This window comes from Danio rerio, chromosome 3, assembly GCF_049306965.1.
Source record: "Danio rerio strain Tuebingen ecotype United States chromosome 3, GRCz12tu, whole genome shotgun sequence".
NCBI classification, from domain to species: domain Eukaryota; kingdom Metazoa; phylum Chordata; class Actinopteri; order Cypriniformes; family Danionidae; genus Danio; species Danio rerio.
The window spans coordinates 17,082,492-17,110,135 of NC_133178.1; the positions used below are offsets into that span (position 1 = coordinate 17,082,492).

The 27,644-nt window shown below is 36.6% G+C and overlaps 2 protein-coding genes across 40 annotated transcripts in view; one reads left to right on the forward strand and one right to left on the reverse strand.

The window, feature by feature from the left end:
* Positions 1 to 1,927: 1,927 nt before the first annotated feature.
* The window catches only part of spag9a (sperm associated antigen 9a), a 70,575-nt gene continuing 44,858 nt past the window's right edge, over positions 1,928 to 27,644 (reverse strand). For 10 of the 31 annotated variants that reach the window (XM_068217147.2, XM_073941656.1, XM_068217144.2 and 7 more), the window contains 11 exons: positions 25,685 to 25,868; positions 25,484 to 25,606; positions 24,189 to 24,269; positions 21,978 to 22,045; positions 21,737 to 21,885; positions 21,279 to 21,450; positions 18,462 to 18,575; positions 18,317 to 18,349; positions 13,389 to 13,568; positions 11,169 to 11,279; positions 1,961 to 2,421 (listed from right to left, as the gene is read on the reverse strand). In XM_068217147.2, coding sequence (XP_068073248.1) covers positions 2,291 to 2,421; positions 11,169 to 11,279; positions 13,389 to 13,568; positions 18,317 to 18,349; positions 18,462 to 18,575; positions 21,279 to 21,450; positions 21,737 to 21,885; positions 21,978 to 22,045; positions 24,189 to 24,269; positions 25,484 to 25,606; positions 25,685 to 25,868 — 1,346 coding nt within the window. In that variant the 3' untranslated portion in view covers positions 1,961 to 2,290. Of the gene's footprint in view, positions 2,422 to 11,168; positions 11,280 to 13,388; positions 13,569 to 18,316; positions 18,350 to 18,461; positions 18,576 to 21,278; positions 21,451 to 21,736; positions 21,886 to 21,977; positions 22,046 to 24,188; positions 24,270 to 25,483; positions 25,607 to 25,684; positions 25,869 to 27,644 lie in introns of all 31 variants that reach the window. The other 21 variants (XM_073941670.1, XM_073941699.1, XM_073941681.1 and 18 more) reach the window with 4 other exon arrangements.
* Positions 4,606 to 10,497, forward strand: LOC108182811 (uncharacterized). 9 transcript variants are annotated; one of them, XM_068218848.2, is made up of 4 exons: positions 4,606 to 4,789; positions 4,947 to 5,634; positions 5,737 to 5,831; positions 9,015 to 9,590. In XM_068218848.2, the coding sequence occupies exons 2-3, from the start codon at positions 4,958 to 4,960 to the stop codon at positions 5,822 to 5,824; spliced, it is 765 nt and encodes a 254-aa protein (XP_068074949.1). In that variant the 5' UTR covers positions 4,606 to 4,789; positions 4,947 to 4,957; the 3' UTR covers positions 5,825 to 5,831; positions 9,015 to 9,590. The 9 variants fall into 9 exon arrangements, with proteins under 9 accessions (XP_068074949.1, XP_068074947.1, XP_073800377.1 ...); XM_068218846.2 differs by having other exon boundaries at positions 4,947 to 5,831; positions 9,023 to 10,497; XM_073944276.1 differs by having other exon boundaries at positions 4,947 to 5,831; positions 9,015 to 9,616.

Below are 27,644 nucleotides of genomic sequence, written 5' to 3' on the forward strand. Positions count from 1 at the left end.
ATTGATAAGTAAATATAAATAGCAGTGCAAATTAATTTGACTTGTAAATATGACTCGATAATAGCTATAAAAAAAAAAAAAGCGTTAATGTGACATGTTTCTGTCCGATACTACATGTTTCATGCATACTGCCACTATAAATAAAAGTTGTTTTTTTTTAAGGATTTGACATGTGGCCCTTCACTTGGTTGGCAAAACTTGATGTGGCCCTCGGGTCTAAAAAGTTTGCCCACCACTGATTTAATATCTTCTAAATATGAATTTTGTCACTGTTTTGGGGCGCACTATCTTATAGATATCTTAAAAACTAGCAATACTGATACTAACATCTAAAAAAGGTTTATTTTTATTTCATAGGACCTTTAATTATGATTGGTGCACATTTATTAATAATGTTTATTATCATTATCAGTGTAGCGCAAAACTTTTTTTTTATGCTCAAACAACATAAATTGACAAAAAAAATGTTTGTTTCAAATCAGCATATCAGACAGATTTCAGTTATGTATATATTATATTATAGTTAATTAGACCAAATAAATGCTATAAAATGTTTAACTTGCAGTTAAAGGCATGAAATTATTCATCCTCCTGTGAAATTTAAATTCTTTTCAAATAGTTCCAATAAGTGATGTTTATTAGAGAGATCTGTAAACATAGACCCTAATCTGATTTCACCAGGTAGAATCCTAGAGTAACATTTATGTTGATCCTGGAACAACATTCCAATCAGAATTAAGGGATACGTTTACCATTTAAGTTAAGCTTAGGCTTACGGTTAGGTTTATGCACTTCTACATGATTGTTTTCCAACTATTGTTCTCCTCTGACATTGGGAATAATTGACAGTTATAGTTGAGTTTAAGGGTAGGGAATAGGTATGGATTACATTTTCCAACAAAAAGGATATTCCAAGATCAACATAGAAGTTAATCCAAGATCGCATTGGCAAAATCATGACATGTTAAACATAATAGTTCTAATAACTACTTTCTTTTGTCTTTGCCATGATGACAGTGCATAATATAATACAAGTTATATTGCAGGATGCTAGTATTCAGCTTAAAGTGCAATTTAAAGGCTTAACTAGGTTAATTAGGCAAGCCAATGGACAACAGCGGTTTGTTCTGTAGCCAAACAAAAATAGAAAAAATTCCTAAGGGGGCTTATAATATTGACCTTGAATATTGATTGCTGAAAAAATAATAACTGATTTATTCCAGCCAAACTAAATGAAATCAGACTTTCTCCACAAGAAACAACATGATGCGGAATCAAGTAAAATTTTCCTTGCTCTGTTAAACACCACTTAAGAAATATTTTTAAATATTTGTTACTATTTCTTATTTTATGTTATTGTTTAAATTCAATGCTTTAGCATATTTTAAATGTAATATATTTATGCATCAAATTGGATTTGTGTATTTTTGAATTTATGAATTTGATGTGTGTATTTTTGAATTGTGTTTTGAATTGACGAATTGGATTTGTTACTATTTCTTATTTTATGTTATTATTTAAATTTAATGTTTTAACATATTTTAAATGTAATATATTTATGCATAATTTCTGAATATTTTTGTTTTTAATTATGTTTACATTTTATTTATATTACATTGTGACTGTATCTTAAAGTAACATCAATATAAAAAATGTTTTGACAAAATTTGTGACAATTATACCATGTATGGATGGGAGGGGGGTTGTTTATTGTAATTTTTTGTATTTTAATTATTATTTTTTTTTTTGCTAATTGTTTAAAAAAAAAAAAGCCCTGATACTCATTGTATTCTTACAGTACATTCTACATAATGCTATGTATATTTCCAATAAAAATACTTACACATATTTAAAAAAATAAATAAATAAAGATATATATAAAAATTTCACAGGAGGGGCTAATAATTTAATAAATTCATACTAAATGTATCAATTAATATAATAAAACTGTATAACTGGATTTATTTTTTCAAAAACATACATTAAAAAAAATCCTAAATATTCCAAACATTTGATCTCCGGTGTATCTGCAATATAGTTATGGACGGACTTAATTCAAGTCATCGCTTTGTTCCTTCCTTTCAACATTGATCCCTTTTCTGTCAGTCAATGCCAGATTTATATAAAAGAATATCATTAAATAAACAAGCACAAATATTAAAGAACTCATAGTGATTCAGTATTAAGAACAATGCTATTAATAATATCTGTATTAATAAGAATAATAATATGTTGTAAAATAATACGCCCATGTGTGGGTTTGACCAAGAGTTCTCTGTTGATCAGCGGTTTATCGGTCACTCGCAACCTGCCAGACTATAACATAACTGCGCTCAGGTTTGGCAGGAGCCGACTGGAGTTTCAGTGTGGGTTCAGCTGATTCTTCATCTTCATCTCGTCCCAATCCTCCATCCTCATCACCTGACAGGGAAAGAGACAGTCATAGATTCAAAAGAAATGACTTTATCTTGTTCAAACTGCTTTTGTAAAATGAGTTGAAACAACACAATTGTTAAGGGTTTTTTGAGAAATTAATTGTTTTATGTTCGATCCACTTAAATGAGTAAAAACGAATAGGTTAACTTAATCAATCTGTGTTGGGACAACATGAAGGATTTGTGAGGAACCCAGCCATTTCTACAGTGTATAAGTCAGTAAACCACATACAGTTAGGTAGCAGCTTTTTGTGAGTTTTAAGCTGGGTTCATATTAAGGGTTGTTGTGTCAAGGAAAAGAAACATGATAGACTTTATACGTTCCTTCCCAACCAATCTTAACTTGCCGTTTTTAATGTTGTCATTCTGAGGGGTGGAACTTGCAACTGACTTCAGAAACAAGAGTGTAAACGACCTGTCACAGTTTACTACAGTTGTAAAGTGCTGGGAATGTTTGCTTAAAATTGACTTTGGAAAAGCTGTAAGAACCATGGAGATGATTTACAAAATTTACGAATTACCATTACACCCAAATTGGGCTGATGTCATTTAGTGTGAACCCAGAATTAGAGAACACACTGTCAGAAGAATGAGGGAAAACATAAAAGTCTTTAAAAGAAGAAAAAGTGATGTTCGAGTAAACAGGACCTGATTTGAACTCTAAGAACATAAAAAAATAGGCAGATAATATTATGGAGGCAGATCAGTTTAAAAAATAATACACTTACAAAATAGAATTCATACATGAACAGCATAATTCATATTTACGAAAATCCAATTTGTAAATACAAATAAATAAAACACACAATATGTGAATTCACAAGTAAAAATCATAAATATTTTGGCCAAATGAATTGGATTTGTGCATTTATGAATCGTGTTTTGAACAGATGAATTGATTTATGAATATTTTTGAAGCTTGTTTTGAATTTATGAATTGGATTGTGTCTTTTTGAATCATGTTTTGATTTTACAAACTGGATGTGTATTTTTTTATTTGTGTTTTGTATTTATGAATTGTATTTGTGTATTTATGAATCGTGTTTTGAATTTATAATTTGGATGTGTGTATTTTTGAATTTACGAACTGGATTTGTGTATTTTTGAATCGTGTTTTGAATTTATGAAATTGAAATTTGTGTAGTTTTGAATTTACGAATAGGATTAGTGTATTTATTATAGGTGGGCACACATATAGTTGGGGATTAATTTTTTTTTATCTAGATTAATCTCACTAATCTGAAGGCATTCAGAATATGTGCGTTACCCAAAAATTAACTAAATATAAGTCTTTGAGAACAGGTTTCTGCCAGGTGGTGCGTTAGACCAGGGGCTCAACTCCTGTTTCCAAAAGCATCACAAACTGCTTGAGAAACTGTTCTACTATAATAATTAGTGATGAAAATAAATTATGTACAACAAGATATACTTATAGGTGACACAGTGGCACAGTATGTAGTGCTGTCGCCTCACAGCAAGAAGGTCGCTGGTATAAGCCTAGGCTGGGTCAGTTGGCATTTCTGTGTAGAGTTTGCATGTTATCCCTGTGTTCATGTGGGTTTCCTCCGGGTGCTCCGGTTTCCCCCACAGTCCAAAGACCTGCGGTACAGGTGAATTGGGTAAGCTAAATTGTCCGTAGTGTAGAAGTGTGAATGAGTGTGTGTGGATGTTTGCCAAAGATGGGTTGCGGCTGGAAGGCCATCACCTGCGTAAAAACGTGATGGATAAGTTGGCGGTTTATTCCACTGTGGCGACCCCCTGATTAGTAAAGGGACTAAGCCGAAAAGAAAATGAATGAATGAATGAAGATGTACTTGTGTTTACTGTTTATAATATGTGAATTCACAAGTAAAAATCATAAATATTTTGGCCAAATGAATTGGATTTGTGCATTTATGAATCGTGTTTTGAACAGATGAATTGATTTATGAATATTTTTGAAGCTTGTTTTGAATTTATGAATTGGATTGTGTCTTTTTGAATCATGTTTTGATTTTACAAACTGGATGTGTATTTTTTTATTTGTGTTTTGTATTTATGAATTGTATTTGTGTATATACAATGGCTGGGTCAGTTGGCATTTCTGTGTAGAGTTTGCATGTTATCCCTGTGTTCATGTGGGTTTCCTCCGGGTGCTCCGGTTTCCCCCACATCTCGCGCATGCTCGAGTGACGTCACTGGCGTCACTGTCTCCGTTCGGTCACACACTGTGTGCTTGAAGTTTGGACTTGCTATTTACTCGCAATTTAAATCTTAATCACTAAATTCTTCCTCATTCGCTAAGTATTTGTCTCTCCTACTTAGGGTGACCAAACCCTTAATACATTTATACAAACAAAGCTGCTTTAAAAACGGTCTGTCCCTCGAGCATCCGCCTGTTGTTTGTAGCTTTAGCCTGCTAGCGCCGCTGGTCAGCTAAAGCTACCGACCTCTTTAACCATACACTTTTGACTTACTGGCTTTGCTCTTTACCCCGTAAAATGTCGCTTCCGTCTCTGTCCTTGTGTGCAGGAGAAGCATCGATGGAGGCGTTGGAGCTGGAGCTGGAAGAAGTGGAATCCCAGATCCGCGCGCTGGTGGTAAGACGGTCGCGGCTACGGGAACGGCTTCTAGCCGTACCTAATGCTAAGGCCGTCTCATCACCTAAGGTACGTGGAAATTACAACCACATCATTCCCTCTACCTCAACCCCGCGTCCTTCTCTGTCCAGGCCCAGCGCACCCGGGGCGCGGCTCAGCCAGGCGTCGTTCACGCCGACACCCGGCTACCACGGCGCCTGGGTGCAGCCGCGCAAGGTGCTTCCCAGATCCCGGGGCAGAACGTCTCCGCCTGTGTTCGAGATCTCCACGGAGAACCGCTTCTCCCCTCTCCGCGAGTCGGGTCCCGATGTGGCCATCATCGGTGACTCGATCGTTCGTCACGTCCGTGCCGCCTCCTCAAAAGGTAATAAAGTACGTACTTTCTGCTTTCCTGGTGCCCGTGTGAAAAATATTTCTACACAGATTCCAACCATCCTGGGCGCTGCCGAGAGCCCTGGTGCCGTTGTCCTCCACGTGGGGACAAACGACACCGGGCTCCGGCAGTCGGAGATCCTGAAGAAGGACTTCAGGAGCCTGATCGAGACGGTTCGACGCACCTCGCCCGCCACGCAGATCATCGTTTCTGGGCCGCTTCCTACCTACCGCCGAGGAAATGAAAGGTTCAGTAGACTTTTAGCTTTGAATGAATGGCTAATAACATGGTGTAAAGAACAGAAATTGCTCTTTGCTAATAACTGGAATCTTTTCTGGGAGCGTCCTAGGCTCTTCCGTCCTGACGGCCTGCACCCCAGTCGAGCCGGAGCTGAACTCCTGTCGGACAACATCTCCAGACTACTTCGCACCATCTGACTAGCAGGTAAAAATTCACAAAATTCACACTATAGCCACCTAGACTCTTGTTCACCCCACTTAAACATCAGTAACGCATATCTGGCGAATCCTATAGAGACTGTGTCTGTTCCTCGTATTATTAGATTAAGAAATAAACGTACTGTGTGCTCCAGGAAAAATCTAGTAAGAATCAAACCAGAAAAACCAGTAGAAAGTGAAAATACAAATTTCGTAAAACTTGGTCTCCTAAACATCAGGTCACTTGCACCTAAAGCACTTATCATTAATGAAATAATAACAGAAAACAATCTTAATGCACTCTGTCTCACTGAAACCTGGCTGAAACAAAATGACTATATTAGCTTAAATGAAGCAACTCCTCCAGGATTCTTATATAAACATGAGGCTCGTCAAACTGGTCGTGGTGGTGGAGTTGCATCAATCTTTAGTGATTTCCTTAATATTAAACAGAGAAACGGACTTATGTTTAGCTCCTTTGAAGTATTATCGCTTAATGTTCAGCTTCCAGATACTATACAAAAACCTATGTTATCTCTCGCTTTAATCACCATATATAGACCCCCAGGACCCTATGTCAAATTTCTAAAAGAATTTTCTGATTTTATTTCTGACTTACTAGTCAAAACTGATAAAATGCTAATTGTAGGTGACTTTAACATCCACATAGATGACGCTAATGATACATTAGGGCTCGCGTTTATGGATTTAATACACTCACTTGGGATAAAGCAAAACGTTGTGGGTCCAACCCATCGCTTAAAGCATACATTAGATCTAATTCTGTCTTATGGAATCGAGGTTATTGACGTAGACATTATACCACAAAGTGATGATATTACAGATCACTACCTCTTACTATATAAGCTATGTTTACCTGAAATCAGCAAACCCGCTCCAATACTCCGCCCTAGTAGAACTATTGTTCCGTCAACTAAAGATGAATTTATAAATAACTTACCTGATCTCTCTCTATTTCGTAATGCACCCGCAAACTCAAATGATCTTGATGTAGTAACCAGCAGTATGGATGCCATCTTTACTAGCACACTAAATACTGTGGCACCCATAAAATTAAAAAAGGCTAGAGAGATTAAAACTATACCATGGTATAATAGTCATACTCGTGCGCTCAAAACAGCAACCCGCGCCCTGGAACGTAAATGGAAAAAAACTAATTTAGAGGTCTTTAGAATTGCGTACAAAGACAGTATGTCCAGCTATAGGAGGGCTCTAAAATCTGCCAGGACCGAGCACCTGCGCAAACTGATAGAAAATAATCATAACAATCCTAGATTTTTATTTAACACCATCTCTAAATTAGCAAATAATCGGTCATCCTTGGAACAAACTACTCCACCGCAAATTAGTAGTGATGACTTCATGAATTTTTTCAGTAATAAAATAGAAGGCTTTAGACAGAAAATAGGAGATGCCAAACTTTCTGCAGCGGCTTATACTCCAAATCCTGTAAATATTTCATTAAATCATAATAATAACCTACACTGCTTCAAAATCATAGAACATGAAGAGTTAGTAAAAATTATAAATAGCTCTAAACCAGCTACGTGTATGCTGGACTCAATTCCAACAAAATTACTGAAAGAGCTGCTACCTGCTATAGGAGAACCTCTTCTTAACATTATCAACTCTTCTTTATCTATAGGCCATGTTCCAAACTCTTACAAGCTAGCTGTTATTAAGCCTATTATTAAGAAACCGCAACTAGACACCAACAACTTAGCTAACTATAGGCCTATTTCAAATCTTCCATTTATGTCTAAAATACTAGAAAAAGTTGTTTCCACTCAATTATGCTCTTTTCTGCAGACGAACAATATTTTTGAAGTGTTTCAGTCAGGTTTCAGGGCTCACCACAGTACAGAAACCGCCTTAGTGAAAATAACCAATGATTTACTCTTAGCTGCTGACCGAGGGTGCGTCTCGCTATTAGTTTTACTTGATCTTAGTGCGGCATTTGATACCATTGACCACAATATCCTCATAAATCGCTTAAAGTCTACAGGTGTCCAGGGACAGGCTCTACATTGGTTTAAGTCATACTTAACTGACCGCTACCAGTTTGTAAATCTTAATGGACAGCCTTCACAAATCTGCCCAGTAAAGTATGGGGTGCCTCAAGGATCAGTTTTAGGCCCTTTACTGTTTACAATTTACATGCTACCTATGGGAGACATTATTAGAAGACATGGGATCAGCTTTCACTGCTATGCAGATGATACTCAATTATATATTTCCACTAAACCTGACGAGACGTCTGAACTTTCTAAACTAACTGAGTGTATCAAAGACATCAAAGACTGGATGACCAACAATTTTCTTCTCTTAAACTCAGACAAAACAGAATTATTACTTATTGGGCATAAATCTTGCACACAGCAGATCTCGCAACTCAATTTACAATTAGAAGGATACAAAGTTAGCTTTAGCTCTACTATAAAAGATCTGGGTGTCATATTAGACAGCAATCTAACTTTTAAAAACCATATATCCCATGTCACAAAAACTGCCTTCTTTCATCTGAGAAATATCGCTAAATTACGAAATATGCTATCCATCTCAGATGCAGAAAAGCTAGTCCATGCTTTTATGACTTCGAGACTGGATTACTGTAATGCTCTATTTGCTGGCTGCCCAGCATCCTCTATTAACAAACTTCAATTAGTGCAAAATGCAGCAGCCAGAGTTCTGACCAGGTCTAGAAAATATGATCATATCACCCCAATTTTATCCTCCTTACACTGGCTGCCTGTTAAATTTCGTATTGAATTTAAAATATTACTTCTCACCTATAAAGCTCTAAATAATCTAGCTCCTGTTTATCTAACCAACCTTCTGTCTCGCTACGAACCAACTCGCTCCTTAAGATCTCAAAATTCAGGGCTTCTGGTAGTACCTAGAATAGCAAAATCAAGTAAAGGAGGTCGAGCCTTCTCTTTCATGGCTCCTACACTCTGGAATAGCCTTCCTGGTAATGTCCGAGGCTCAGACACACTCTCCCAGTTCAAAACTAGATTAAAGACCTATCTGTTTAGTAAAGCATACACTCAGTGCATCACCTAGCAGGTTCCACACTGGCTTCTACATCTTGCTTATATACACTATGAACAGCAGCTACGCTAATTATTCTCTTTATTCTCTATTTTCACCTGGGGATACTCATCCCGAGGTCCTCAGATTAGGCGGAGTCACTGATTGGATCCAAGACCAGCGACGTGATGATCCCAAGGATTCCATATCCGGGACCAGGCCATATCCTGAGCTGCTGCTGCGCTGATGGTCGTGGGGAGTGGAGAACATGAGTCTGATTCCAGCGACGCTCCAGGGACAGACGAGTCTTCATTGAGGCCATCTTCCAGCATAAACCACGGCGAATGAAGTTCTGCACAAGACTTTTGGCCAGCGGAGAAATTAAAATGGTCGTGCCCAACTGAGTCTGGTTCTCTCAAGGTTTTTTTTCTTCACTCCCATCAGGTGAAGTTTTTTTTCCCTCTCCGCTGTCGCCACTGCCTCGCATGGTTCAGGATTGGTAGAGCTACGCATCGATGAATTTGCTCTTCAGTGTTTGAACTCTCAGTAATGATTAAATCACACTGAACAGAGCTAAACTGAACTGAACTGAACTTAAACACTAAAACCTGAACCACACTGTTCCAATTACTATGACCATTTATGTGAAGCTGCTTTGACACAATCTACATTGTAAAAGCGCTATACAAATAAAGCTGAATTGAATTGAATTGAATTGAATTTATTCAGTTAAACATGAATTTTGAACTGTAGGCCAACATGAGCTCAAAACAGCGATTTTTGATCACTTTAATCCGACTAAAGTCATGACTGAAAAAAGTATGCATATATTAGTGGCATTATTGACGTAAACACCGCAATCAAACTATTACCGTCATGTAGGACTTTTCGCCATATTTCCGTCAAGATCCACATGCGCGACTGTCAGTAAAGGACCACGCACGCACACACGCACACACACACATTGTAAAATGCTGAAGTTTTTTTCTTTCCATTCGGCGTGCGTTATTAAATTCCATAACACTCTCACCAGTCCTTACTCCTTACTTGCGTTTAAAACCCCAGTTTGTCACGGGAGCATGAATGAGTTCATGAGTTAAAGTGAAACTGCCGAACTGCAGTTCAAGTCACTCAAAATGACAGGAAACTCTTACATGAAAGCACTTCACGCAAACACCTTAATTATATTATTGTCTATTAAGGCAAATAACTAGATTACAGATGTCCATGTAAGCGTAGTCAGTAGTGTCTTCGAAGTAAGTGAAAGATCCAGAAGGGCATCATGCCTATTTGATTCAGAAGGGCACTTTTTTGTCAGCCGGCTCACCGGTCAGATATACATCCGCGCTAAAATATGAAGGTGAAAGTCACCATAGCTTGCGTAGAATAGACCCAGCTCCCAACCCAACTGTGAGAATAGATTAACAGCGATCTTTTTTTAATTGCGTGATAAGAGTCTCACGATAACGCAGCACATTAACGCCGATAACGGCCCACCACTAGTGTTTATGAAGCTTTATTTGAATTTACGAATTGGATTTGTGTATTTTTGAATCATGTTTTGAATTTACAAACTGGATTTGTGTATTTTTGAATTTACAAATTAAATTTGTGTATTTTTGAATCGTGTTATGAATGAACAAATTTGTTTCTGTGTTTTTTAAATTCTGTTTTAAACTAACAAATTGGATTTTGTAAATGTGAATTGTGTTGTGGAGGTATGAACTATATTTTGTACATGTATTTTTGAGACTGATCTGGTTCCATATAATATTGATTAATAATCATTTTTCCAAGCCAGTCAACCATATTTACATGAACAGAAGTTGTTTATTTAATTAGAATTATTTATTTGACAACATGTAAAAAATATGAAGCACAATTAAACCACAATAATTAAATAAAGTAAATAGGGTTAGTAAAAAAAGTACACTGTATCTCAAATTAATTCTTTGGTCTGTAATATTATCTATAAAAATCAAACTTTTTTATGTCCCATTTTATCTCCTGTTTTTACTCTTTTGACTTGCTTTTTGATATATGTGAGCATAATTTTATTTGCAAATTTGTTCTTGATCTGTGCATTGTGTCAAGTCCAATATACTGTTCTGTCAGTGTCAATAAAAGGGTTTTTTTTTATAACGTTCGGGCAGGTTAACAACATGACTTATGAATATGCTATGAGCCCCTTATGAATGTGTAGGCTATGAAGTGCAGAATGTGCAGGCTGGCATTTGCACACATGCACAAGCACAGGTCCTACAGTCGGTGATTTGTGATCTGCAGCTCTTACCCACTCTGAAGTCGATGTATCCCTCTCCTCCACTCATGATCAACATGCTCTTTCCATCTGAAGACTCAGAGCTCTCAGTCACACCCTCAGCTCCAGGCACAATAACCTGACCTGAAGAGCATCAACAACAACAACAGCTCTCAAAAACATTCTGCAGAAGCCTTTTTATTACCATCATCCATTTTTCTGTTTAGCTTTACTAAGCGTGTGCAGTTTATTACTTTACATAAAAATACAATGTTAAATATATAATTTTTTTGTTACCTAACAACTTTAGAAATAGAAAGAAAATAGATTTTTTTTTTTTAAATAACAGTAATTCAACAAAATTTTATGTATGTTTTGTTTCTCTTGATTTTTCCTTTTTTTGTATTTAATATTTTCCCTAAAAAAAACTTGCATGTACACATTTTTGGACCATTATCATAAGTTATTTTGTTGGATTAGCTTTAAATTTGGCTTCAGCACTGACTAATGTATATGTATAAACGAATGTACAATATGTACATAATATTATGGAGATATTATTTTTTTACAGAATAAAATAACACGTTTATATTATAATTTTCTGTACTTGTTCCAAACCCGTTTGAGTTTCCTTTTTTTGCTGAACATAAAAAAAGATATTCTGAAGAATGTTGGAGACTGGTAGCCATTGTACTATACACTATAGTGTATTTACTTTAGTTCTTACTAGAGAAGTCAATGGCTAAATGGCAGAAGAAAGAAACTCGTTAACACTTTATAATAACTACACATTATGAATCATTTATTGAGCATTGGCAAATAGTAAATTCATTATCTGTTAAGCATTAACTTGAAATTAATAATCGTTAGTGAGCCGCTTATAACTGCAGCTACAAATGCTGTATTCTTGACTTATAAGCACATGTATAATGTGCCTAATGATTGTGTTTTCATGGTTTGTTAATAATTCTGTTTTCACTACTAAATTCAGTATTTTTTTATTATTTTAAACCAATTAATTAGGAATAGTTGGTGGTTTTTAAAGATCATTCAGAATGAGTTAGTAAATAATTAATAAACTATTTAAATTAACATTTAGAATTCATATTATTCAGGCATATACTAATAGTTAATTTGTATGTTAATAAATGCTTTATTAGGTCAACGTCATGCAGTTTTGTGACCCAATCTAAAGTGAGGACTATTTATGCTTTATAAATCCCTTATAAATGACAATTAAAGGCTGTTATATTCTAAACAGGAAAAAAAGAACATAAACAACATTATTCATTTCTAGTCATTTGAAGATACACAAATGAAACTGTATCAAATGAATAGTAAACCTTCGCAACCTCATTCAAAATAATATTAGACTAATTTAGACTTCGCTAAATAACATTGAAATGTTGTATCATAATATATTGCTAAATTATTTTATTGTTGTTGTTTTATCCAATGTCTACAGCAATTTTACAATAGTTTTATTTTTTTAGATAAGATTGCAATGATTATTGTTCATTTTGTACCAAGCCTTTAATTGGCATTTATAAGGGATTTACGAAGCATAAACAGTCCTCAATTGAAATTGGGTCACAAAACTGGATGAAGTTGAGTTAATAGAGCATTTACTAACATACATAGTAGCCATTAATATACGCCTGAATATTAATATAAATAAATGTTGATATCAATAGTTTATTAATCATTTACTAACTCATTCTGAATGATCTTAAAAACCATGGACTACTCTTAAATACAACCAGTTTGTAAATAATGCGTTACTTAATTTAGTAATAAAAAGTATTAGTAGATGTAGTTACAAACTGCTTACGTTTATAACTACTATAACTATACTAAACTGTTACTAACGTTTATTAATGTCGAGTCAATGCCTAAATAATGAATTCACTATTTGCTAATGCTTAATAAATGATTGATAGTGTGTAGTTATTATAAAGTGTTACCGATCCAAAGCAGCTTTACAAAAGGTGCACACTATTGCATTACATTTAAAATTCGAAAAAGTTGTGGTTATTAGTTACCATAGCTTTATGAGATACTAATAACTAACTAATTATCTAGTAACTAGTAGCTATTAACAGTTAAAGTTATTATAGAAAAGCACAGTTAACCTGCAGTTGTATAGCATATATGTGATGTCTATGTGTACATGTTTACTAAAGTGTATCTCTAGGGGCCTCAGGATGGGCATCCCCAGGTGGAAATGGAGTCAACAGCATAACAGCATCTCACCTGGAACTGTAGCGAAAAATTTAACAGCGTCCCTGTGGCCATGGAAGCAGAGCTGAGCATGTGCCATGGAGCAGTACGGGACGTATGAGCCGGTCACCCCACCGTCCACAGCGTCCTCGCTGTATACACGCACTGCTCCACCAGGACGAGAGGCAATCGCTCCCACCGTCTTATTAGCTGCTGGAAAACAAACCGTGCTTAAACAATGCTGTCTCGCATCTCACTATCTCGCAGAGCAGACGCCTGTTAAACTCAAAGCAGTGCCTTTGCTGAAAATACTGAGATACAGTGGTTAACAGTGTTGGGGGTTGTGTAATTATATTAATTTTCTAATTAACGAGTAAAGTAATGCATTACTTTTCAAAATTAAGCAATAATACTTGAGTTACTTTTTAACAATGTAAATTAACAATAACTCAATGAGAGAATTTGCTTCCCGTGGGACCAGACAGAAACCAAGATGGCTCTGGCTTACATTTCTGTGATGGAAATATATTGTTATTATTTTGAACGCATGGAAGAAAAGGAAAAGGGCATTGTCTGGACAGTGATTTTACTTAACTAATAGACAAAAAGTAGCAAACACATTGCTTTAAACTTTATTTATTAATCTGCACAGTACATACGGCATGAATATCTCTGGGGTCTGAACATTCTCAGAAACATTATCTTATATTACTTGTTCAGGTAAATGAAGGTTATACAGTGTGTTGTTAATTGCAGAGCTTCTCTATAAGCTCTGTAAGTTCCGAAAGAGATCAAGCCTCAGCCAGGTAAGAAAAAGTAATGTAAGTAACGCATTACTTACCATAAAAGGTAACTCAACAATGCAACTAGTTACTTTTGGGGGGGGGGCTTAATATTGTAATGCATTACTTTCAAACGTAACTTTTCCCAACACTGGTTGTTAATATTCAAGCATTAAAGGTCCCCTGAAGTGCTCTAAAATTAGGGTCGAAGAAAAATATTGATACACTATGGCAGGGATCAACAAACTTGTTCCTGGAGGGCAGGTGTCCTGAAGATTTGGGCTCCAACCCTAATCAAACACACCTGAACAAGCTAATCAAGGTCTTACTAGCACTGTTTCTCAATATGCGTTCTTCAGCGGTCTTGCGTCCTCGTGTTTTAACGCAACGTCATCATCAGCTGCCTCGTTCAGTTCCAATACTCAAGACAGCAAGTCAGAGGACGCGTGAAACTTCCCAGATGTGATCTTGAGCACCGAACTCGCTCTGGAAGTCCCAAAAGTCATTGCGATTGAAGGTGGGAAGCGCTGCATTTTATTTAGATTTATTATTAAAGTTCAGAGATATGACTTATTTACCTCAGGATTTTCCCTGAATGAAATGGTGAAAGTAAACATTACCATGAACATCTTAATAAAGGAATAAACACATTAAGGGTGTTTGTTTGCTGAAATTCGTATTAAAATCTGTTTAATATATATTGTGCAACATATATTTATAATGTTTTTATGCAAAGTATATAGTTTGAAAAGGGGAAAAAACAATAAATCGTTGTATGAAGGCTGTAATGTTTAAATAATTTACCATTTAAAACACGTGAAGGTCATGTGACCATCAGGAAGAACGCAGCATCTCAATTCTCAAAGGACGCGTTCTCTGCCCTCGCGGTCTCCTGAGTTCGTTCTTCCGAGGACACCTGGCAAGACCGCTCTCCACAAGAACACAAGTCCGTTCTCTGCGTTCTTGGACTTGAGAAACAGCCTAGGTATACTTGAAACTCCCAGGCAGGAAACTCCCAGGCAGGCAAGTTGGAGCTAAACCCTGCAGGGCACCGGACCTCCAGGAACGAGATTGGTGACCCCTGCACTATGGTATCGCAATCTCATATCGATATATTGATGACCATACCTAAATATCGTCAATATTTTATTATATTACTTGGCTGAAAATTAAAAGCTATTTCTTTTTACCTTCCATTACAGTAAATGGTGCTGTTGAGTTTCTTTGTTTTTTGGTGAGCTGGGTCACCTTCAGCATGCAGTAAGTTAGTTGCTCAGTTTGTCTGCTTAACGATCCCATGACGAAGTCCACACACTGAGAAATCTTTCTGTTTATTTAACCCGAAAAAGGTCATTTATAATTGAGAGAATATCGCAACATATTTTATATTGCAATACGATTATATTGTGACATAAGTAACTTGATATTATTGGGACTCCGCTGAGTCCCACTTCATACTTTGAAATGTGCAGCTTAGTTCAATGTATTGTTGTCAAAAGTACAGACTTATACCTTTTACTTAATATTATTATTTATACTTTATTTTAATATGAGTCATATATTTTAATAGATCATTATAGATAGTTTTATTTATCTTTATATGCAATTTATTGAAGTCACAATTATTAGACTTTTTTTCTTCTTTTTAAAATATCTCTCAAATGATGTTTAACAGAGCAAGGAAATATTCACAGTATGTCTGATAATATTTTTTCTTCTGGAAAAAGATTTATTTGTTTTATTTCGGCTAGAACAAAAGCAGTTTAGAATTTTTTAAACACCCTTTTAAGGTCAATATTTTTAGCCCATTTAAGCTATATATATATGTATATATTTTTTTTTTTTACTGTCTACAAAACAAACCATCACTATACAATAACTTGCCTAATTACCCTAACCTGCCTAGTTAACCTGATTAACCTAGTTAAGCCTTATAATACTATAATACTAATACTTATTATACTAGTGTCTTGAAGAATATCTAGTCAAATATTATTTACAGTCATCATGGGAAAGATAAAATAAATCAGTTATTAGAAATTAGTTATTAAAACTATCATGTTTAGAATAAATGTGTTGAACAAATCTTTTCTCCGTTAAATGGAAAATGGGGGAAAAATAAAAAGGGGGCTAATAATTCAGGGGGACAAATAACTTTGACTTCAACTATAAGATTTTACATAAAATTCATGAATTTGAATTTAGTTATTTTCTTAATTTGTCAGGTTTTTTTTCTCCAAATTGTGAAGTTTTGTTTGTTGCCTAAAAATAGAAAAAATTTGATAGCAGTCGGTAGTGAAAATGTGAAAATATGGCTGCATCCGAAATCGCATACTTCCATATTATACAGTATGCTAAAATCAGTATGCGAGCCGAGTAGTCTGTCCGAAATCATAGAATTCGAAAATTAGTATGCGAGAAGTACCCGGATGACTTACTACTTCCGGCGAGATTCTGTGCTATCCCATAATGCCCCGCGAGAGAATTCATGAATGAGAGTGCAGCGACGCAACTGACGCAGGTAGGTCACGTGACCATGACAAAACGGTGGATGTAGTACGTCCGAATTCCAATCATACTTTTTACGTTCATACTGTATAGAACATGCTTTTCTAACGACCGAGTAGTACGTTTAAATTCAAATGCAGTACCTACTGAGTAGTAGGCGGTTTCGGACGCAGTCTATCTATTTCCTGATGAAGCGATGATGGCTGTAGCCAATTACAGTCTTAACTGTTGAGCACGAGAACACAATGGCCATTCCAATGCGCTGCTTTTTCAATGGTTTTCTATTGCTTGATGGATGTGCATGACTGCATCACTCATGACTTTTGAAGCGCCTCACGCATGAGTGCTGCTTATTTTTAAAACACAGTGTGCAGTTAAAAGAATTCTAACTGTTGCACGCAGCGCTTCTCATCAATGTCAGTCCCAAAGTGCACCGTGTGTGTGTGACAGATTTCATCTCCTACTCTGAGTGTTGGGTTTCAGCATCTCAGCAATTGGGGTTCCTTCCTGCATTGTTATGACTAACAAACATAGTACGCTATGTTTGGTGTTTTTTTTTATACACTCACTGGCCACTTTATTAGGTACACCGTACTAATTCTGACCTATACCATTTAAATGTCGCAGCAAAAATCGAGACTCGTCAGACCAGGCAACGTTTTGTCGATCTTCTATTGTCTATTTTGGGTGAGCCTGTGCCAATTGTAGCCTTAGTTTCCTGTTCTTGGGTGACAGGAGTGGCACCCGGTAGTCTTCTGCTACTGTCGCCCATCCGCCTCAAGGTTTGACGTGTTGTGTGTTCAGAGATGCTCTTCTGCATACCTCGGTTGTAACGAGTAGTTATTTGAGTTACTGTTGCCTTTCTATCACCTTGAACCAGTCTGATCATTCTCCTTTGATCATTTGCGCCCACAGAACTGCCACTCACTGAATATTTTCTCAATTTTAGACCATCCTCTGTAAACCCTTGAGAGGGTTGTGTGTGAAAATCCCAGTAGATCAGCAGTTTCTAAAATACTCAGACCAGCCCGTCTGTCACCAGACGTTCTGATGCTCGGTTTAACCTGCAGCAGATCGTCTTGACCATGTCTACATGCCTAAATGCATTGAGTTGCTGCCAGGTGATTGATTTCAAAGAACAGTTGAACAAGTGTACCTAATAAAGTGGCCGGTGAGTGTATCCAAGTGTTCCAGGTCTTTGATTATATGTGAATAACAGAGCTTCAGCAAAAGTGTCTTGAAGGGGGAGGAACATTTTAGACACTAGAGGGCATGTGATAGGTCAGAAGCTTAAATGAGAAGCTAAATACCTATTGGTGGAAGTGAGAAACTGCCAGCTTTAAATGCTAATATTATCTAAATGGGATTTTTGTTGTCATTTTGGAACACACTTTGACTTATAGATAACCTTCAGACTAACATATTGATACTGACACCCACTCAAAAACACTTTCATTTTGATTTCAGGGGGACTTTAAAGCAAAGATTGGCTTGAAGCAGATTTTCTTTTGATCAGAAAGATGATGAAAAGTGGAGAGAGAGAGAGATCTGAGAGCAACCAAGCGCTTGCTGATGAAATATTGAACAAAGCCGAGCGTGATGCAGACATAAAAAGGAAACAAGCAGAGCAGGACATCTTGGTCTGAGAATTAGCCTGTGTTACCCACTCACCCCTCTGACCTAGATATCCACACTGACCTACAGCTACAGAGACCAGAGAGAGAGAGAGAGAGAGAGAGAGAGAGAGAGGAACAATGAAGACCCAAACTAATGCTGCCTTCCACGAGTGTTCTTGAGTGTTATGGTATGGACTTACAGTCTGACAGAGGGATGGAGATGATGACACCATTTCCTGTTCCCACCCACAGCCGATTACAAGAAACCATCAGAGCAGTGATTCTCACAAAAGAGAAGCCCAGTTTTCCAGTTCCTGTAAAGGAAAAGAAAAAGTCCATTCAATAGTCTACATACACTGTAAAAAAATGCAGGACTGCACACAATTTATTCACATTGTACCAACACAAATTGATCCTTTAACGTAACAAATTTAAGTGGATTGAACGTAAAAAAATTAAGTTGCCCCTCTCAAAAATGGCATTGTTTCAGCTCACAAGTAGTTTAAACAAGCAGCAAAATCTCTTTTTTTGTAACTTTGTTTTTTTTTTTAAGATTTCAGAAAATTTCAGAGTCAAAAATAATATATTTATTTTGAAAGAAACATTAATATTTCAATTCCAAATACATGTGGTTCTTACTCACTTTCTATTCATCAAGCAATCCTGGAAACCAAACTGCATCTAGATTTCTCCAAAGATTATTAGGCTGCACAACTGTTTTCAACAAAATTATAGATATTAATATTCTGAAATGTTTCTTAACTAATAAATTATGAATGGAATGAAAATGTAAACTCAGCACAAAAGATTTTCAAAAACATTTTCAACCCCAGACTTTTACCGCACAGTGTATCCGGAAAGTATTCATAGCGCTTCACTTTTTCCACATTTTTTTATGTTACAGCCTTATTCCAAAATTTATTAAATTCATTTATACAACAGTTCTGTCTGGTTCTTGAATCTGATTGGCTGATAGCGGTGAGATATTCTGCAATATCAGAACTCCTACAGCCTCTTTACCCTTTGTGTATTACTCCGCCCACATACAGCCAGCAAAAAGCAAACACTACAGATCTAAAGTTTAAAAGATGCACGCTCAACTGTTTAACTGTCAGATTATGATTTGAATCCGGAAGAAAATAGTTCCTCATACAAAAGGGTTTTTGAGACTCTCCATGTTTGATTTTGTTTTTATATACACAATTATACCGTCAAACTGTTGTATAAACGCAATATCATGGTTGTCTCCAAACGTAACTTCTGGCATTCACTCCAAAGAGTTCAATTTTAGTCTAATCAGACCAGAGAATTTTGTTTCTTATAGTCTGGAAGTCCTTCAGATGCCTTTTGGCATATTCCAGATGGTGAGTCTACCCTACTGGCCACTCTACCATACAGGCCTGATTGGTGGATGGCTGCACAAGTTGAAATTTTTCTGTAACCTTTCCAATCCTGTCTCGGAGGTCTACAGACAATTCCTTTGTCTTCATGCTTGGTTTGTGCTTTAACATGCACTGTCAACCCTGGGACCTTATTTAGTCAGGTGTTTGCCTTTTCAAATCATGTCCAATCAACTGAATTTACCACAGATAAACTCCAGTTAAGCTGCTGAAGCATCTCAAGAGTGATCGGTGAAAACAGAGTGTACCTGAGCTCAATTTAGAGCTTCAAGGCAAAGGCTGTGGAATTTTGAGGAAATAAAATGAATTTAATCCATTTTGGAATAAGGCTGTAATATAAAAATGTGGAAAAAATGAATACTTTCTAAATGCACTGTACATCTGTACACTGTATATATACACACAGTGTACAGATGTACAGTGCATTTGACTTTAACTGTATATATATGTATATATATATACACACAGTTAAAGTCAGAATTATTAGCCCCTCTTTGATTTTTATATTCTTTTTTAAATATTTCCCAAATGATGTTTAACAGATCAAGAAAATGTTCACATTATGTCTGATAATATTTTTTGTTCTAGGAGAAAGTCTTATTGTTTTTATTTCGGCTAGAATAAAATCAGTTTTTAATTTTTTAAACGCCATTTTAAGGTCAATATTATTATCCCCTTTAAGCTATATTTTTTCCTGATAGTCTACAAAACAAACCATCATTATATAATAACTTGCTCAATTACCCTAACCTGCATAGTTACAATTATCAACCTAATTAAGCCTTTAAATGTCACTTTAAGCTGTATAGAAGTGTCTTGAAAAATATCTAGTTAAATATTATTTACTGGCATCATGGCAAAGATAAAATAAATCAGTTATTAAAGAGGAGTTATTAAAACTATTATGTTTAGAAATGTGTTGAAAAAATCTGCTCTCAGTTAAACAGAAATTGGGGGGAAAATAAACAGGGGGCGATATTTATTTAATGTGATGTGAATTAATAATTTAAAAGGAGAAAATTTTCTTTGAGGCTTGTGTAATTATAGAAAATGTATGCTTATATGCTGTTCTGCAATTCAGTGCATAATCATGGAACCGTTTCCTAAAATTAAATTCACATATCTGTGAAAAATCAAAGTAGAGTATACTTTCAGGTCAGCAATGTCATTTAGTTAAAAAAAAACGCTGCACACCTACACATATGCGGTCCAGTATGATTATCATCAAGTTCTCACACATACAGACTGAACATATAACCGATATGCAAGTGATGTGACCATTATCCTTAAATCACATTTTTGTAGTTTATGTAGTGGAAACAATTACGCTTTTGTTTTTATAAATCTGCACTTTGAAACCGGCTTTCAAAAGCCTGCATTATTGGGCCTCCAAATCACGGTTGTGGAGTACATAAATGAGCAAAACACATGAGATTTAAAAAAATAAATAAAAAAATAAACACCACGAAATTAAATATGAAACGAACTATACCAAAAAGGAGAGGGCAGCACAGTGGCGCAGTGGTCAGCACTGATAAATTATAGACTAAGCCGGAGAAAAATGAACTAATGAACAAAAAGGGAGACAAGTACATAACAGCATAAACACATCCTCACCTAACATTTTGCTGACGTAAGGCTCAATGTCTACGTCCTGCAGATGCTGGAAGGTGTGAGCATGGAATAGGCGAAGCGTTGAGTCCAGCCGGATGGACACCCAGATCCCGTCACCCACCCAGGCCAGCTGACGCACCTGACTCTCCTTACGCGGATGGGCATCAAAAGACCTCTGTTTTCACATACAAACACAAAGGCCCTGATTACATCTGCTATTAAGAAGCGTTGATAACAAGTAGATGACGGAGGTACATTCCCATTGGTTTGCTATGAGAGAATGATGCGTATAAACAAAGTCCCGGCCCTTACTCAATACTCCGTTTCACTTGAAAGGACATCAACATACTGACATAAGGGTCTCAGGAACTTCACACAGACTTTAGGCATGCTGAGGAAACCACATTTAAATGTAATTAAACAATTTTAAGACTACTGAAGACTAAAACATAATGCTGAACCTCGATTTTCATAGCTTTGGGCTGAATGATGTAGATCTTGTTCCTGTAGCCGCACCACACTTTATCGTGAACCACAGTCATGCAGCGGATTGAGTGATGCGGCCGGCCCAGGTCCAGAAGATGGTAGTTGGTTAAATCCCACTGGCTGTCTGTAAAAGTACATGGAATGTGGCTTTATATTTCATCATTTGAAGCTGGAACGAGTATCTGAACTATCAGTTAAATAAAACTTGTGCCTTACCAAGACCTCTATGGAAGATGGCCAGTGTCCCGTCAGCTAGAGCCACCAAAACACGGCCTTTCACATGTCTATGCAAAGAAATACTATCAAATATTACCAGTTCTTAAGTATACTCACATTTACTCCTGTAAGACCAAGATGGTAACACTTTAAAATATTGTATTTACTAACATGAACAAACTACTACATTTACATTTAGTCATTTAGCAGACGCTTTTATTCAAAGCGACTTACAAATGAGGACAAGGAAGCAATTTACACAACTATAAGAGCAACAATGAATAAGTGCTATAGGCAAGCTTCAGGTCTGTAAAATCTAAGAAGGAAAGCATTAGTAAAAAAAATGTTTTTTTTGTTTTTTTAGTACAGTTAGTGGTATATCCAGAGTGGCAATTGCAGATTAGGAAGTGAAGTGGAGACTAAATAGTTGAGTTTTTAGTCGTTTCTTGAAGACAGCGAGTGACTCTGTCGTTCTGATGCAGTTAGGGAGTTCATTCCACCAATAAGGCAGATTGAACGCGAGCGTTCAGGAAAGTGATTTCTAATAATAGTAGTAATACATTTGCAATAACTAATGTTAACAAGCACAACGTTAGATTTTATTGCTTTAGTTGATGTTGGACTACGATTAATAAATGCTTTACATAATTATTCAAACTAAGGCTCCAGTGTCATCCAACTTTCTTTGGCGACAAAACATTTGCTATACCTAGAGGAGTAAAACTAAACATCATGAACTCTCCTTTATTCTCATGCTCTGAAATTGTTGTATAGAAAACTTATCATTTAAGGTGCTTTCACACCTACAGTTTTGCTTCGGAACCTGTCTTTTTTGCCCAGTATGCGCGGTTCGTTTGGCATATGTAAAACCACCAATCGCTCTCGGATCCGCGCCAAATCAATCGTTCCGAGATCGCTTGAAGGAGGTGGTCTCGGCTCGATTGAAACAAACCCTGGAATGGATCGATTGCAGTGAGAAAGCGATCCGATCCGAGCGCGGTTATATTACTTTGTTTTATGGATATGTAATAGGCATAGGGCTATATGAAGAGAGAATTATGAGTAGGGCGGGAAGTTTCCCCAGTCTCCGGAAGCCCACAAACAATCTCGCGTCTCCCTCCCGGTCCTCAAAAAGGGTACTTCGCGCACCCTTCTCACCGCATCTCTCCTCACTCTTCAGACGTCGCACGTACCTTGTCAAACACCACCAATCCACACCCTCTCCTGGCAGCTGAGCGGGACTCTGCAAAAAAAACCTGAAACTCTGACCAATGTGAGGAGAGTTTACTCGCACGTGACTTGTTTTAGCTCTTTTGGTCCGATTAGAAACTTTGCAGTGTGAAAGCAAACCACACCAAGAGCAACAGTGTAACAATTTCAATCCCTGTTTCGGAACAACTGAATCAATTCACAGGTGTGAAAGCACCCTTATAGTGTTTGATATTTTTTAATTAGTGTGTCAATAAATGTTATATTTTAGTATTTTTATTAGTCAATTATTTTTTGAGTGTGTGTTTGACGCATTTCAGGGACTTGTGCTGCAATACTCTGTCCTGTCAAATTTTAACTAAACTAAACAAAACTAAACCAAAGACTATAGAATACAGATGACGTGTCACTCATATACTTTTGAATAGGGAAAAGTGCAACTGTCAATATGGCGAATGAAGCCCCGCCTTTAGTACAGGAGCCAATCAGCGATCACTATAGAATGACAATTCTCCGGGGGAGGGGTTTGGACCAAATGTGAGTTTCTGCAGATTTTGTGTGATAAGAACATTTAGGAATGAAACTAAAATGACAATTGTTGTTTTATTTTATTGGTTATTCGTAATATGAAATATAATCATTAGCTTGGCAAGTAATTTTGGAGAATTTGATGTTTCCCCATTCAAACAGAATGCCCAAGCATACAGAGCATGCTGCCTGAGAGACGTTACAAAGATGACTGCCGAGTAAAATAACTTGCCTTAAAGGGACTTTGAATAAACCTAATGTTAGTAAATTCATTAACCAATGAATCATTGTTTTAAACTCTTACCCCCAAGATTTATTAACAATGTAATACAAAAAGTACAACTACAAAGCAAAATGCTTCATTGTCCACTGAAATCAGAGTTTATTCTGAATTACACAATAAAATTACACATAAGTTAAACGAAGCTGTTCGACTGTATTATTATGAATTTGTAGTCACATATTTTTACTTACACAATGTTCAAGATGGAATCCTTTAGCTTGACAGCATGAAGACACTTCCTCCATCGAGCAACAGATGAGTGCACATATAAACTACACACAAGACAAGAAACGCTAAACTGTCAGATTGTTTTTAATTGTGCAATTTTAAAAAATGAGGCTCAGATTGATATAAGCATACATACAGACTGAACTACTCAATTTAAACATTTCTAAAATGGCACCTAAATAAAATTAAATAATAACTTGACTTCTAGTGGATCATTTGGAAAAGTGGCAGAAGGTAGATTTTTTTTCAGGATTGTCCAGCCCAGTCATGGACATGAACATTATTGAGCATGTCTTGGGTAAGATGAAGATGCAATTTAAGCCCCACAGCATTTTTTTTTAAATTAAGTTTGAAGGGAAATCTTATAATGAACAAATAATGAAATTATTTAAAATTGTAAGATGGAAACAAAACCTTAAACAAAATATTATTACTATTAAAAAACAATTTTGCTCATTTGTGTAAAATTATAGTCTGCCTGTAATAAATAAACAATTATAATTAAAGATAGTCTAACAATTAATAATGTTTCTAAATGAACACAGCTAAAAACTATTTTATTGTGGTGTCTAACAGTTATTAGAGTTAATAAAAACCAATAAAACTTGTTAATTACACAAAATAAAATACAAAATAGCCAAAATAAAACTGGCAAACAAAGTTAACTGGACTTAGTTGTACATGAAAATGTTTTGTTTTTGCCTTAGCAACTAAACTGAAATAAAATGTATAATTTGTATTTGATCCATTGATTTTATTTAAAAAATAACTCAGAAAATTACCAAAAACACTACAAAATTATTTATACCTTAATAAAATTGGAAAATTTTCATTTATTTATTTTTCAAAATGATTGGTGCTTCTAGCCAGATGTTGTTTGTGTTCTGTTTGTGCTTTTGTGTGTGTGTGTGTGTGTGTGTGTGTGTACTTGTTTACATGGTTTACGGGGACACAATATTGTATAATGGCAAGGCTATGACCTAGTTTTACTCTATTAAGGTGGTTTACAGGGACATGCCTTGTTTCTTGTAATTCAAAACGCTTAAAAATCATAACAGTAACAGGCTTCCTTGTGAGAGTTAAGTTTAAATGAAGAGTAAGGCCATACAATAAGTGGTTTGTACAGTATAAAATATATTACAAACATAAAGTGGAGACTCATAACCCATATATACGTGTGTGTGTGTGTGTGTGTGTGTGTGTGTGTGTGTGTGTGTGTGTGTGTGTGTGTGTGTGTGTGTTTCAGTGTGCATCTCACCAGCCGTTCTGAGCCCCCAGCCACATGGTGGGCAGTGCACTGCTCATCCGCTGCGTTTCTTCTTTTGCCAGATCCGTCTTGCCCCCTGCTGAGCTCGTGTCATCCCTGTCCCGATCGGACTCTCTGAAAACCCCAACTAAACATGAGTTCCCATCTAAACCTGCGTAGAAAATCAACAACAAGACACAGCGTCTGCTTCACCTCTGGCTATCATGGCCTGCTGACGCCCCAGAAGACTCGGGTCCCAGCGGGTCTGTAAACACATGCTCCGTGTAGATACCCGGCTGACTGCTGTCCTGTCCCGGACTCTCCTGGTCCTCCTCAGTGGCCTCCATAGCCTCCTCAGCGGCAGGGAGACCATCTTCACTGGGAGCTCTAGAGAGATCTGGAACACACACAGCTTTTCAAAACTCTGAATCAAATCGACTGAGTGCTTTACTAAAAATGATTCACCGTTTTGATGCATTAAAAACAGCAGGTTGGCGCCGCCTGTTGTTCAAACATGGTAAATGCTATGAAAATTCAGCCCAAACATAGATAATGAATTACACTTCATATAAATTAATAAATTAAACGTATAATCTACCAAATGTGAATTGCAAGAGCTGATATACAACTAAATATGAAGTTTCAGTGAGATTTGTGACTTTTTTTTTGCAGTGCTTGTTTTGAGTATTATTAATCAGGGCTTAGTCGCAGGGACTTTTACTTCACAGTAAACCAGCTTAATCACTTCTGGTGAACAATCAATCCATTACAAAATCATGACATTTAAAATCTGGTTTCTTTAAAAATCAATGATCTTCACCAAGGTGCAAATCACAAGAGGGTTTGGGGGGGGATTGACCCCCCTAATTAACCTTTTAACTTCCCGCCTCTAACTCAAAACATCAAAACAAGATGTTGTCATCCCTTTAATAGTGAAAAATTGTTTTCTCTGAGTTGTATCTTAAATAATAATAATAAAAATAATACAGAAATTAAATCTACATTTTACCACCCCTATGGCGCCAATCAGTCTATGTGAAAAAAAAATTAACAGTCTAAAACCGGCAGCACTGACAGACATCGTAAGAGTTCAGAAGACACTTTTCTAGTAAAATAGATGTTTGCGTCAAGATATAGCCTAAAAGCAAAGTCAAATTAGATGCATAGCATAGTTACAATCCAACGTGCTCTGTAAGATCTCAAAACTCAGGGCTTCTGGTAGTACCTAGAATAGCAAAGTCTAGTAAAGGAGGTCGAGCCTTCTCATTTATGGCTCCTAAATTCTGGAATAGCCTTCCTGATAATGTCCGAGGCTCAGACACACTCTCGCAGTTCAAAACTAGATTAAAGACCTATCTTATCAGTAAAGCATACACTCAGGGCATCACTTAGCGGTATGATACTTGAATGTGCTCCACACAGGTTTCTGCATTTCGTTTATATACACTATGAACAGCAGCTACGTTAATTATTCTCTTTATTCTCTATTTCCACCTGGGGATACTCATCCCGAGGCCCTCAGACTATGCAGAGCCACTGATTCGATCCAAGACCAGTGATGAGATGATCCCAAAGTTTCCATATCCTGGACCAGGCCGTATGCTGAGCAGCTTCTGTGGTGGTCATGGAGGAGCGGAGAGCATGAGACAGACGAGCCAGGGACAGACGAGTCTTCGCGGAGGTCCGGCTTCCAGCCTCTGGCACCTAGACTGCAGCTCTGCACAAGACGTTTGGCCAGAGGAGAAATGGTCATGCCCAACTGAGCCTGTTTTCTCTCTAGATTTTTTAATTCTTCACTTTCGCCAATTAGTAAAGTTTATTCTTCTCCGCTGTCGACACCGGCTTGCATGGATCTGCTCTTCAGTGTTTGGACTCTCAGTAGTGATTATTAAACCACACTGAACTGAGCTAAACTGCACTGAACTTAAACACTAAATACTGAACTACACTGTTTCAGTTTACTATGATCATGTATGTGAAGCTGCTTTGACACAATCTACATTGTAAAAGCGCTCTAGAAATAAAGGTGAATTGAATTTAATTGACTGAATTTGACTGAAAACTGAACTTTAATTCACACACTTCACTGCCTGATTGATAAACAATAAAAAGTGGGTCTCAGACCAGACAAGAAGCACTGAATTAAATCCCTTTGTTCCTCGCCGTGTCTTTA

What these genes read in the sequence shown, in the direction of transcription:
- LOC108182811 (XM_073944274.1), top strand. Translation starts at nt 4,916, where the DNA reads ATGTCGCTTCCGTCTCTGTCCTTGTGTGCAGGAGAAGCATCGATGGAG.